Genomic DNA, 12,409 nt, shown 5'->3' with positions numbered 1-12,409 from the left:
CTGAAGGAGTCACAGTGGGACATGGATTTTTTACTATTGAGCGGTGTTCTTATATCTACCAGGGAGCTGCTATCTGGTTACCTTCCCATTGTTATGCTGATGGGGAGGGTGATATTACTTCAACTTGCAGTACAGAGTGACTGAAGTTTATCAGAACACAAGTCACATGACTGAGGGCACCTGGGAAACTGACAATATGTCTAGCCCCATGTCAGATTTCAAAATTAAATATAAAAAAATCTGTTTGTTCTTTTGAAAAACAGATTTCAGTACAAATGTCTGCTGCAGCAGCACTATTAACTGATGCATTTTGGGGGGAAAAAAATTCTCATGACAGTATCTCTTTAAAGCTGAACAAGCCCTTTAAAGGAATGAAAGCTCCTCAGATCATTGCTCACTATGCATGCACTAAATACTGGATTCTGTCAGGGATTTGGATAAATCTTTGCCGCAGCTTTTGGGGGAATCTTCCCCCTGAATACAACCCCTTAAATCATGTGACTTTACATCTCCGGACAACTGACCCGACAATTCTTTGTTCACTGATAATTTTTTTTTTATTTTGTCTTAAATTTGAATATGCGTGAAAATGGGGCACTTCACAGGAGCTGCCTAGAGGAGAAGGAAACAGGAATACAATTCTATATTCACCTTTTATAGTTCCATTAGAAAAATATAACCAGAAAATGGAAAAACAATGAGTTCATTAGCTATATTATGATGCTCAATGAGGAATTTGCATTATAGCAGTATATATAGTAGAATTTCCCAATCTATCTGGGCACAGAAGGGGAATAGTGTTGTTTAATGACATTTCTGTAGGATACAACTTGCTCTGATTTGATGTCATAAGTAACTTGTGTCGGACGCTGAGCATCACTGTCTCTCTAGAGCGCAACACTCACGCACACAGGACCTGTGTCTCCACCTCCTCCTGCTCTTCCCTCTCCGTCGCTGCTATGGTCTTCTCAATCCAGTCAAGGTAATTATCCACCTTGGTGTAAAAGCCATAGGATCCACATTCCTGTGGGCCCCAGGACACAATGCCTGCCATATATATTTTACTGCTGTCTTGGGGGTCCTTGAACATGAGTGGCCCCCCGCTATCACCCTGGCAACTGTCCTGTCCATCTTCTGATCCAGCACACAGCATGTTTGCAGTGATATAACCACCGCCAGCAGTTGCCTGCTTACATTTATCCATGGAGCTGAGAAAGATCTTGGCAAACTGCAAATTTATTGCATAGTCTCTCTTTTTAGTCCTACCCCATCCTGCAATAAGGGCAACCTCATTAACCACAGGGGCAAGTCCCCTCCTTGGAAGACAGATGGGAGAGATACATTTGTCCATTTTGACTTTCTTACTCAGTTGGATCAGAGCAATGTCATTGTCATAGTTTTCTCCTCCACGATACAGAGGATGAACAATAATTTTCTTGAACTGCAGTTTGTTTTGCTTGGGTCGTGAATTAACATTTGGAAAAAGCTTCATCACGCCCCCATACATTTCTGGGAATTCATTCTTGAGCACGTGAGCAGCTGTCAGGACCCACCGATCAGATATTAGGGAACCGCCGCCTAGTTCTGGCACAGTGAACTGGATCAGCCATGGAAATTGACCAAGTTTAGCTTGAGCGCCGCCAAATATCCGTGCACCGTCTACAGAATGATGGACTCCACAAACTGGAAAGAAAATGGCAGGATTAAAAGGCAAGTGGGCAGGAAGGTGGAGAAGAGAGATACACGATCTGAGGAAAGCTGTGGATACTAAAAAAGTAGGGTTAGATGTAATTGTATTTTATTGTTATGTTTTTATTGTAGTATTGCAGACTATGCTCCAGGTCGAATAACCCACACACATAGCAACTGGTATGCTTGACAAAGGGTCTTTAATCCCCAAAACGTTGCACCTTTCTGCTAATAAAAGGCAAGGGCTTGTCCCAGCTTGCACCAGCCTTCGAGTGTCAGTGAATCCTTCCATGCCAGTATGGGACTAAACAAGGGGAGAGGCAGAAGATCTGGAATAGGATTGGATGGAGCAGGCAGAGAAGGACAGACTGGAGCAGGCATAGAAGCAGGACGGATTGGAGATGGTGAAAATGAAGGATAAACAGGAGAGGGATGGAGAAGGACAAGAGCCAGTAGAAACAAATAAGTGTTCAATCTACAATGCCCAGGTCAGGAAATGATGAAACAGCAGGGGTTAAATAGGGAGGACTGAGCTCTAATGGGCTGGACCTAAACAGCCAATAAGCCTACTATAATTTTGTAGACACAATGGAGAAGACAATGGGTAAGGAAAGGGCAGCCAGTAAGCGACAGATCCCTGACTCAGATCCCAGCAGAGCCTGACTGTTGGCTGGTGTGCTATGGAAGTTTGAGAATCATGACCAGCAACCTCACCAATCTCTCCATATTGAAAGACACTGTAAAAAAATATCAAAAAACAGAAATCATAGACAGACTAGTCACAAGAGAAACAAGTTTATATAAAGAAATAGGGATGCACCAAATCCAGGTTTGGGATTCGGCCAAGATTCTGCCTTTTTCAGCGGGATTCAGCCGAATCCAAGTGCCTGGCTGAACCGAATCCAAATCCAAAAATTAATGTGACCTTTCACCAGACAAACAAGGAAGTCAAAAAATTTTTAACTGCGCCCTGCACACTCTTTCACCCTTTTTTCCATAATTTACATATGCAAATTAGTGTTCAGATTCGGTTTGGTATTTGGCCAAATCTTCAAAAAGGATTCAGACGAATCCTAAAATAGTAGATTCACTGCATCCCCATAGAAGAGACAGGATGAAATGCAGAATCACCTGGGGTACATGTAGGAAGTTCCTTCTCTCCTTTCTTGTTGACCCAATATCCATCTGATGAGCAGCGATAGGTTCCTGTGGGCAGAAAGACAGATAAGACTCATTGTAGCTTTAATCATTACATGCCCATCCTGAACCTTCCTTAAGGGTAGGGACACACTGGACGATTTGTCGCCAACGTTTTAAAAAAGTAAATCGCGGTGACAAGACGATTGTCTTTTTTGAACAGACGATTCACAGCGACTATTGGCACAGAGCGATTTGTATCCCATTACTCTGTGCGGTACGTGCTCCACCCAAACCGGAAACGGTTTGTGCTTCCCGCTGTAACCTGGCGTCTTTACGTTCTTGCGTTCTTGCGTCATTGCGTTCGCATTGTAATTTGAATACAATTGCTGCTACTTATCTGTATGTGTGTGCGTGTCTAGGAGATTTCAGTGCTTTTGTAAGTACATGCTATTTCTGATAAATCGCTCGGAAAAGGGTCTCAGTGCGTTTTGGAGCTACAGGCGATTCACAAACGCGCTGTGGGCACAGGAGCTGGTGTCTTTCATTTGGTTTTGTTCAGAGACAAAACGAGCGATATGTCGCCGCGATTTGCTTTTTAAAAACGTTGGCGACAAATCGTCCAGTGTGTCCCTACCCTAAATGGAAAATATACCCTCAGATAACACAATCATGGATTGCTTTGACCAACCCTGGTATAAAAACATGGAAGCCCTTTACCATATGCACTTTATCAATAGGGCTTATCTAAGGTTCCTTAACCCCTAGTATGAGTGAACCTCTAGCTGCATCTACATTTATACTCAAAAATAGGAGATTTGAGTGGAGCAGTTGAGAGTCTATAACAACAACTCCATAGTGGCCATTAAAATAATGGTGTTGCTGCAATTGTCTATGGCATATTCTACTTATATAGAGAGAAGGAATGATCTGTGCAGAAAATTAGTTTATTTGCTCCCTAAAACGTACCATCTTCACCGGCAGGTAGAGTTAGGGTGTAGTATTCAGTTGGGCAGCTGTATTCGATTTTTGAGCCATAAGTGGTTGAAGAACGGTTGAGGGTGACAATACCATTGTCAATAGGATCAGGTTCCCCACAATTCACCTCTGCAGAGAGAGAACAATATGTGTTAAATACACATATATGAGGATGAGCCCTCAACTGAAAAGCATGCAGACTAAACTTTTGTTTAATAAAATTTGCAGTGAAATTGTTTATTGGTTATCACTAGACCAATTAGAGCCAATGGCTATTGCAACTGGACATAACTTCTCTAACATTTCTAAATGGGCCTGTCCATAGTTTACAATGAACCCCATGATGTTTATCAGTTCTCCTGTGATGGAAATGATTGGTTCTCACGTTGGCATTGGAAGTGCGAATTCTTCCAGGTTCCATCTCCTTGGCAGGTGGATCTGAAAGATTTAAGAGTTTTCTAATAGAAAAAAAAATAAACAATATTAGATGAAAGAAGGAAAACGAGATGAAATAGAGTTCTGGGACGAGAGCAGAAAAAGACAGACAAGCATAGTAAAAAACTATGGGACAAGAAATAAGAAGATGGTGGATGACAACAAAAAAGAGGACTAGTCTGACTGGTGGTGACTGCTAAGGCCATGTGGGGCCACTTTGAGTGTCAGTTAGAAAGGAAGATTTGGTTAAAGTGGATAATGTAAGGCAAGATAATTTTTATATCAGATTTGCCCTGTCACTTGAAGTAAAGTCCCATGGATGGCTGAATATTATAGGTTGGATGGTCCTACTTTACAGCAGAAATGCTCCTTCATCTGCTTTGCCATATTGTCACCTTCTCCTTCACAATCTCAAAGCCCTCCAGGCACGTCACAGTCACCACGTCCCTGAAGACATATTTCTCTTGCTGAAGATCCAGAACAGAGTTTGGGATGACCTGCATGGGGCACTGTATGGCTGGTAATGAACAAAAGAGAGTAAATTTACTAAATGATTCATCACACTTAATATTTATAGAATATTCAGCAAGCTGGAAGCACTGCACAGACCAAGTCCAGAACATTGACATTGAGCAACTTGGTGTTGAACATTTAAGCAGGAGGTTTTATTAGTCCTCTCTCACAACAGCATAGGAGAATAATGAAGGTTTAGGGAGGCTACACCTCTGCAAAAAGAGACCAACTGCTATAAAATCATTTATTAGCTGGACAATAAACATCCATCCATGATCAATTTTTACCTTTAAATGGATTTGAGTAAGCAGAAGAGGACAGTAAACGAGAGTGGAGTTGATTTTCACACCTTAATTACTTACAGTCTGAGTGAGTCCTAAACCCTGTGAGAACCTGTCCTGATAAAGTCTAATAAGTATGCTATAAACTATGTTGGAGTCAGGAAGAAGACATTCCCAGGAAGATGAGTTCACTCAAGCTTGACTCTACCAGACCAACTACCTAGGTTCATGAGTAGATACGTCCATAACAGAGACTGCAGGAACTAGGGCTAAACTGGAACAGTTTTTATGGTTTGTTTGTAGGATCCTTGGTGGTTCTTTTCAAGAGTGATCCCTACAATCAGTAACACTGGGAGGGTCCAGACACATTACTATTAACAATGTCTGTATATTCTATCAAGGGCATCATAGCTAAGTTTTTAGTACCTTTTACCTACCCATGTCACTTATATCCAAGGAACACATACAGACAACAGCAGAAGATCTCTCCAGGTCCTTAATCGATTTATTAATTGTGCATACAAGTGCAATGGTCAAAATACAGAGAAATTACTTTGTTGTCTCCCATATCTTTGATAATAAAGTGGTTATTTTGAACTCACCATCCCCATAATAGCGAACCTTCCAGCCTCTGTTCTCCCCTCCACTGTCAGTTTGAAATATAATGTCGGCCTCATTGCTGCCTGTTTCAATGACTGGAGGATTTGGGGGATTTTTACCACAAAATGGCCCAAACTTGCGTGCCCCGGCTTTTATCTGCGAACGTCGATAAAGGGAACTAACATGAGACAGATATAAAAAACAGGTGGGCAAAGAGATGATAACGAAGGAAGGAGTTGTAGGAAGGACAGTTTTGACCGCAATTGTCCTATGGACAATCCCATGTTCTACCATGCAAATGGATGGATCTTTATAAGCAAAATATATGTTGGTACTGTATGCCATCTTTCAATCTGTTTGTACTAATGTTTTCATTGGTGGCAACTTGATTATATTTACCCTATATTGCTAAATCATGATCCTATAGAAAGTCAAGGAACTTGGAAGCATTATATCTACAACACTGAAGGTCAGGTACTGGTGGGTCAACACCATAGGGTTTACTATCTGAAAAGGAAAGTAAAACCCATACACACAACTTAAATCAAACAACAGCCCACAGGACCCCAACCAGGATCACAATATATTTAGAAATAAATACCTGGCAGTTTACAAGGAAACATAGATTACAGTTCCCTGCCACCATGTTGGTTGATCGGTGGCTTCTGGTGCACATCATCCAAAATGTTCCAAGAGTAATCTAAGCATGTGCAATGACCAGGCAGCTCTTACAGCAAATGCTCTGATTGTCAACCAGGCAACTGGCCTAATTTCTGTGGTATTGAGTCTACATTGCCTGAAGGGGGTAATTAATGAGACCTTGCCTTCTCTTTAAGACTGGACGCTTTATTAGGACACCCATAGGTCCAATACATTTTGGATAACAGATGTCATACCTGTACTGCTGGGGGTTATTACATTCCAATACCCGTCATACAGCCTCAATTAGCATAACAATGGTACCACCATCCATCCATGTATAAAGGGATACATATAGAACTATGCATAAACATATGTTCATGAATACTCACAGTTAGAGAGTCATAGCAGTTCCCATCTTTGTCTGCCTCAATATCAAAGTCCTCTCCTTGGAAAATGATGATGACCTCGAACCCATGTTCCATTTGCACTTTGTATTCACAACGGGTGTTCTCAGGGTATGGGGACGGGAATCCAGGGCTGCGGATTGTCCCCTTATTGTCCGTGAAAAGTCCCCCACTGCAATTTACTGTACAAGATTTGCTTATAAAATATGGCTTCTACATTCTCCGTACTCCTGCCCAGTCAAACAAATACAATAAAGTCTTTTTTCATCTGCTAAGATAGTTCTTTAGCTTGTCTTTCTGGCAATCGGCCCCTACTTATTTATAGCAGTGGAAACATTTGGTTGAGCAGTTTCATGCAACAATGTATAAGTATCCCATGGCCTACAAATGGCCTGGGCCAAGGAAAGGCAATGGCAACCAAGCAATATGTGCAACCTACTTACCATTCATAAATCAACAATCTTATGTAACCCCTTCACCTATGAATAAGTCACGAAATGCATTAGGTATTTGCCCAATATATCCTAATAAATATTTTGTATTGTTTTACTTGCTGGCTTATTTCTTTGGAGGAACTCACATCTACCGGGATGTTAAAGTATACTCACCACCGCAAGTGTGGTTATCTGGGTGAAGGAAATATTCTGGAGGGCAGGAGCAGAAATAGCCTCCAATGTAATTATTGCAGAAATGAGAGCAGAGAGTTTCTGAGGTGTCCTTGCACTCATTGATATCTGAAAATGAGAACATGAAGATGGACAATGAAGTGTAAGAGGCAATACCTATGGGGGTTGGAAAGGGCAAATATGGATGGAAAAATGGAGAGGAACAGGGAATAAAAAAATAGTTTTTAGGTGAAACTGATACGTACTTGGCATCCAATGGCTCCCAAATTGTGGGTCTGACCTTCCCAGTGAGAGGGGCTGAAGCAGTGGCAGGGTGGTGGTAGGTTGGTAGGTAGGTGTCAGTAAGGGAGATATTTGGTATGAACATTTAATTGCTGTCCCAGATATTCTTGGAATTATGGCTGAATGACTGATACAAAGATGTTTTCTTATATTTGTAAACTTATGGACCGCAAGGGGGCCCTGACTGAAAGGTGGAACACCAAGGGGGCCTTGAACTGGTATCAAACAACCACTGCACGAAAACATACTGACTGTAGAACTATAATATTTAGAGTCAAGGTCTGGAGGACATTGGAAATATGTTACCAGATCAGCCCCACAAAGCTGACTTGAGACAGGTAAAAATCATGGCAATCAGAATTCTCTTGTTTTCAAACTTTCAAAAAAGTCAGAGCAGAGTGAAACCAGAACAATAGAATCACAGCCAGGGCACAATGGAATACAAAAGAGTGCATAGACTGTGTGTTAGTAGGGGGTGTCTAACTACTGAAGAACACTTGTAGGCAATCCTGCTGTTCATATTGAGAATTAAGCACCTAATAATTGGTGGTGGTGTGGTTGTATGTTAGTATGAGATCTGACTTGACTGCTTGCTTGTTCTCCTAGATCAGGGGTCCCCAAACTTTTATACCAGTGAGCAACATTCAGATGTAAAAAGAGTTCGAGAGCAACACAAGAATGAAAAATGTTCCTGAGTAGTGCAAAATAAGTGCTGTCATTGGCTTTTTGGTAGACCTTATGATGACTGGCAGCCTACAGGAGGCTTTGTTTGGCAGTACACTTGGTTTTTATAAAACCAAAACTTGCCTCCATACCATGAATTCAAACATAAGCCCCTGCTTTGAGGCCACTGGGAGCAACATCCAAGGAGTTGGTGAGCATGTTGTTCCAGAGCTACTGGTTGGGGAGCGACCACTTGTCTTGTTTCCTAAATATTCTTTGAACTACAGAAGGGTGAGTGGAATGTCTATGGTTGTACATTGTCAAAGGGGACCAACAGTGATAAAGCAGGCCTTGAAGGTCACAAAGAAGAACCTGAAAACCACTGCATAAGGTTATGAAAGTCAGATGAGACCCTTTCTCATGCAAACCACTAGATTTCAGAGGAATATCACATGATGTATAAGTGTCAGATGTTCCTCCTATTGCTATCTACCTATCTACTATTTGGTTAGTGGGTGACCACAAACAACCTCTCTGTACATTGTCATTGTTTCAGGTTTGTAACCCCACTGACAATGCAATGGAATTTGAATAGCGTCATGTACCAAGATGTAATATAGATTGTATACACACGTGCAACAAAACTCACCCACAGCTATATAGTAAGCTGCAAATCCAGTATATCGTTGCTGGTTGGAGAAGTCAGATTTGAACAGGAGCTTCAGGTAGCTGGAGTGGAAAAATTTCTCTTCTACAGGTCTTCTCTGGGACCTCCCAGACTGTCGTCCGCACAGCTTTTTTTCCACTATATCTCCTACTATCACCTGTAGACAAAAGGAATAGAGCCTTGTATGGCACATAGGGTACTACATCTCTCTCTGCCCTTGGCATTGACTCACTACCTATTTGTCCCTTACCTGTACATAATCGTATTCACAGCTCTCAGAAGGCTCAATGTCCAGGTGAATGAAGTAAAGATGGATTCCAAACCCCTCTGGCACTGAGATCTCCCATGTTTCCTCAACATTGTTGGGATATCCTTGGGGGTAATTAGGGGATGTAATTTCCCCAAACATGGAAGGGATGGATGAATGGACACATCCCAAAAGGGCTAGTATCAGAAACCAGCTGAAAAAACCAAAGGATTAGAATCAGAGAAGAAGAACATTCTGTGATCTTTGAGAAGTTCAACGATTGTGATGTAATATCTACAAAGGTTGCACAAATGGTAATGTTTTTCCTGGAACCCCCCCAAAAGCTGGAGTCTAGTGGATGCCTATTACTTAGAGTAATATATCTATATATATATTATATAATATACATGTATGTGAGGTGATAGGCATGATATAGGTGCCTCAACCAGCAGACATGTAGTTACAGCCAGGGTAGCGCAGGTTTTGACCTAGGATTAAAAACAACACAAATTAACATAGGCAAAGAGTAAATTATGACTAAGGTTCCACCCTTCTAATTCTGTTTCTGGGAATTTAAGATTTTGTTTTACCATTTTTGATTTTCATGGGTTGAGAATATACAACTGAAGAACAGTTTCATTTTTTCACTTGCCTCCGCCTCTACAGAACTATTGCGGGAGGAGGGGGGGCAATGATTGCTCAGATTCTACATCCAGATAAACACAATGTTTAATGGAAGAGAGACTCTCGTGATACAGAACTTATTTATATTGAACTCTGCTCAGTCCAGGGTAGGGGAAAGGGAGGTAGAAGGGGCACCCTGCTATAGGTTTGTACTTAAGTAAAAGATTGAAACAAAAAATTCATCCAAAAATATAACAATGCAATACAATATGAGGCTGAATGTGTTTTGCTCTGCCAAGTCCACATAGTCTTCTACTGTAGATACATCACTGGCACAATAGCTTCCCTGGCTTACTCTGAATCAGTAGGTCTCCTGGCCTATTAGGTTGCCTAATTGCATTATCAGTAGCTCCCTTGGCTCTCTTATGCACAGTAAATTGACTTTCCTGGGCTTTGCTGGGTTGATTTTAGTCTGTCTACTACATATTCTACTCTTACTACACCCTCCCTTCTTTCTCATCCTTTCTTCAAGTCCCTGAAGACAACACAAACTGTTTCCAGATGGAACTCAGGTTTCTCCTCTGTCCACATGTGAGTTACTTGGGGTTTGATGGTATAATGGTACAATGATGCAGGTTGACTGTTGCAGACCTACCTAATCAGATACTCTTACAAAACATATCTCTGTCTCGTAGATAATACCGTCAATATTCTTTGACCAGAGTAAAGTATCTCCAATTATCCTTTCTGCTTAAATCATTGTGAACCTTGTGTAGTAGATGTTAAATCAACCCAATGACCACCCAATGTGTAGTAGATGCCAAGCTTGTTGGGTTAATTGGATTTCTTGGGGGTGTTAAAGGAAAGGGATAGAAACATAGCCAGGCACTCACCTCAGGTCCATCACTCAGACTGTATCTCAGCACAGGAGATCCGGTTTGAGAGAGGAGACTGAGAGAAGGGGGGTGCGGCAAGCACAGATGGGGCAGTTAGTGCGGTAACTGATAAATAACATGTTGACTGGGTTTTGGAACAGAATGCAGATCTCTACAGAGAGGAGGAGGGATTATATTCTGAGTGGGCCTTACGCCCTTATCCCTGTTAATATTTCTGATCCCTAGTGGGCTGCTTTGTGGGGGTGAGCTGGAATTGAGTAAGGGAGGGAGGAGCAGCCTCCGTATTAAAGCTCTTTAGGAGAGAGAGAGGGGGTGACCATCTGCACTTCTGTAGAACATTAAGGGAATGTCCATGATTTCACAATAACTAGACATTATCACGCAATCAGATGATTTCCCGTAATTCAGCAGACTGATCGGAAAGCCAAAGTCCTGGTACCAAATAACCCGTCATGCCCGTGTTTGTCAGACAGATCATAAAGCCTGGGGGCATCACCCTCGCAAAACTGTTGTTTAAAGGGGCAGCTTTTATGGGATGGGTACCCAGCACTTACATATATCTCACAGCGGTCTATTAAAAGTATTTAAGTAATATTCTGTATTTACTGCTTAACTTGCCAGACTACTGTGCTGAGCTTCCCCTTTACATGGCAGAATCAGACATAACTGAAACAACAAGTACATTATTTACTTTCTGAACAAAAAAACATATAAATTAATCTCAGTAGACAGGGATTCAGTGTTTGAAACCTTGGATATATATATAAAATGTAAATGTTCATGACTATGGGTAACTTCTCATGTTTTCATAGGCTTAGGTACCTACATCTCCAGCAGGTGGGTCCACTGCAGGGCTTGTTGGTACAAAATGGGGCACTTTTTTTTTCCTTTTCCCCGATCCTCGACAATTACTGATCCAAAAGCTCCATCTGCTGGTCAAACTGATGGGACGTGGATAACCAGCTAATGTTCCTATACACACTGTAAACCGTAATCCCAAAAGAATCATTGTCTTTTCAGAAAATGGGGAGCAAATGGTAGATGCCCATTTTAAATTCTAAAGTCCACCATCTAACTTGTATAAGTCTATGTGCTCTCACACAAACCAAGGGCACACATACATGCTAGATTACATCGACCAATGAGAGGGCAGGTTCTATACCACCACTTCCAGTTCCAGGTAGACATTATTTCCTGTCAGGTGATCAGAAGATGGCTCACATTACATGACAAAATGGCGACTAAAAAGAAAAGATGTAAAAGGGCAATCTTTACTGATATGTATATGTCAATTCTATACGATTGTTCAATAAGTCACCTGTTATGATAGAAAGCATCTGTTAGTTAAGTTTCTGTTCCAAAAGTATATCTCCTTTAAAGGGCTTGTTCGCCTTTAAATTAAGTTTTTAGTATGATGTAGAGAGTGACCATTAGCAATTGGTTTTCATTTTTTATAATTTGCAGTTGTTGATTTATTTACCTTTTTTTTCAGCAGCAATTTCAGAAATCTGGATGCTAGGGTCCAATTCCCCTAGCAACCATGCATTAATTTGAATGAGAGAGCGGAACATGAATAGGAGAGGACCTGAATAGAAAGATAAGTCATAGCAATAACAATAAAACTTACAGAGCATTTGTTTTTTTAGATGGGATCAGTGACCCCCATTTGAAGGCTGAAAAAGCAGGCAAATAATACAAAAAACTATAAAAAGTAAAAAAAATGAA

General features: G+C 41.2%; 1 protein-coding gene across 1 annotated transcript; it reads right to left on the bottom strand.

Annotated features, from left to right (window-relative positions):
* Positions 1-538: 538 nt before the first annotated feature.
* Positions 539-10,716, bottom strand: c1s.L (complement C1s L homeolog). Its single transcript, NM_001095656.1, is given in 11 exon segments — positions 539-1,683; positions 2,821-2,895; positions 3,796-3,933; positions 4,190-4,262; positions 4,635-4,756; positions 5,636-5,789; positions 6,665-6,861; positions 7,288-7,413; positions 8,900-9,074; positions 9,168-9,378; positions 10,682-10,716. Coding segments are annotated over 11 exon segments (2,064 nt in total). The 5' UTR covers positions 10,693-10,716; the 3' UTR covers positions 539-901.
* Positions 10,717-12,409: the final 1,693 nt, after the last annotated feature.

This window comes from Xenopus laevis, chromosome 7L (genome assembly GCF_017654675.1).
Source record: "Xenopus laevis strain J_2021 chromosome 7L, Xenopus_laevis_v10.1, whole genome shotgun sequence".
In the NCBI taxonomy this organism is placed as follows: domain Eukaryota; kingdom Metazoa; phylum Chordata; class Amphibia; order Anura; family Pipidae; genus Xenopus; species Xenopus laevis.
This window is presented reverse-complemented; position numbering and strand designations above follow the sequence as displayed.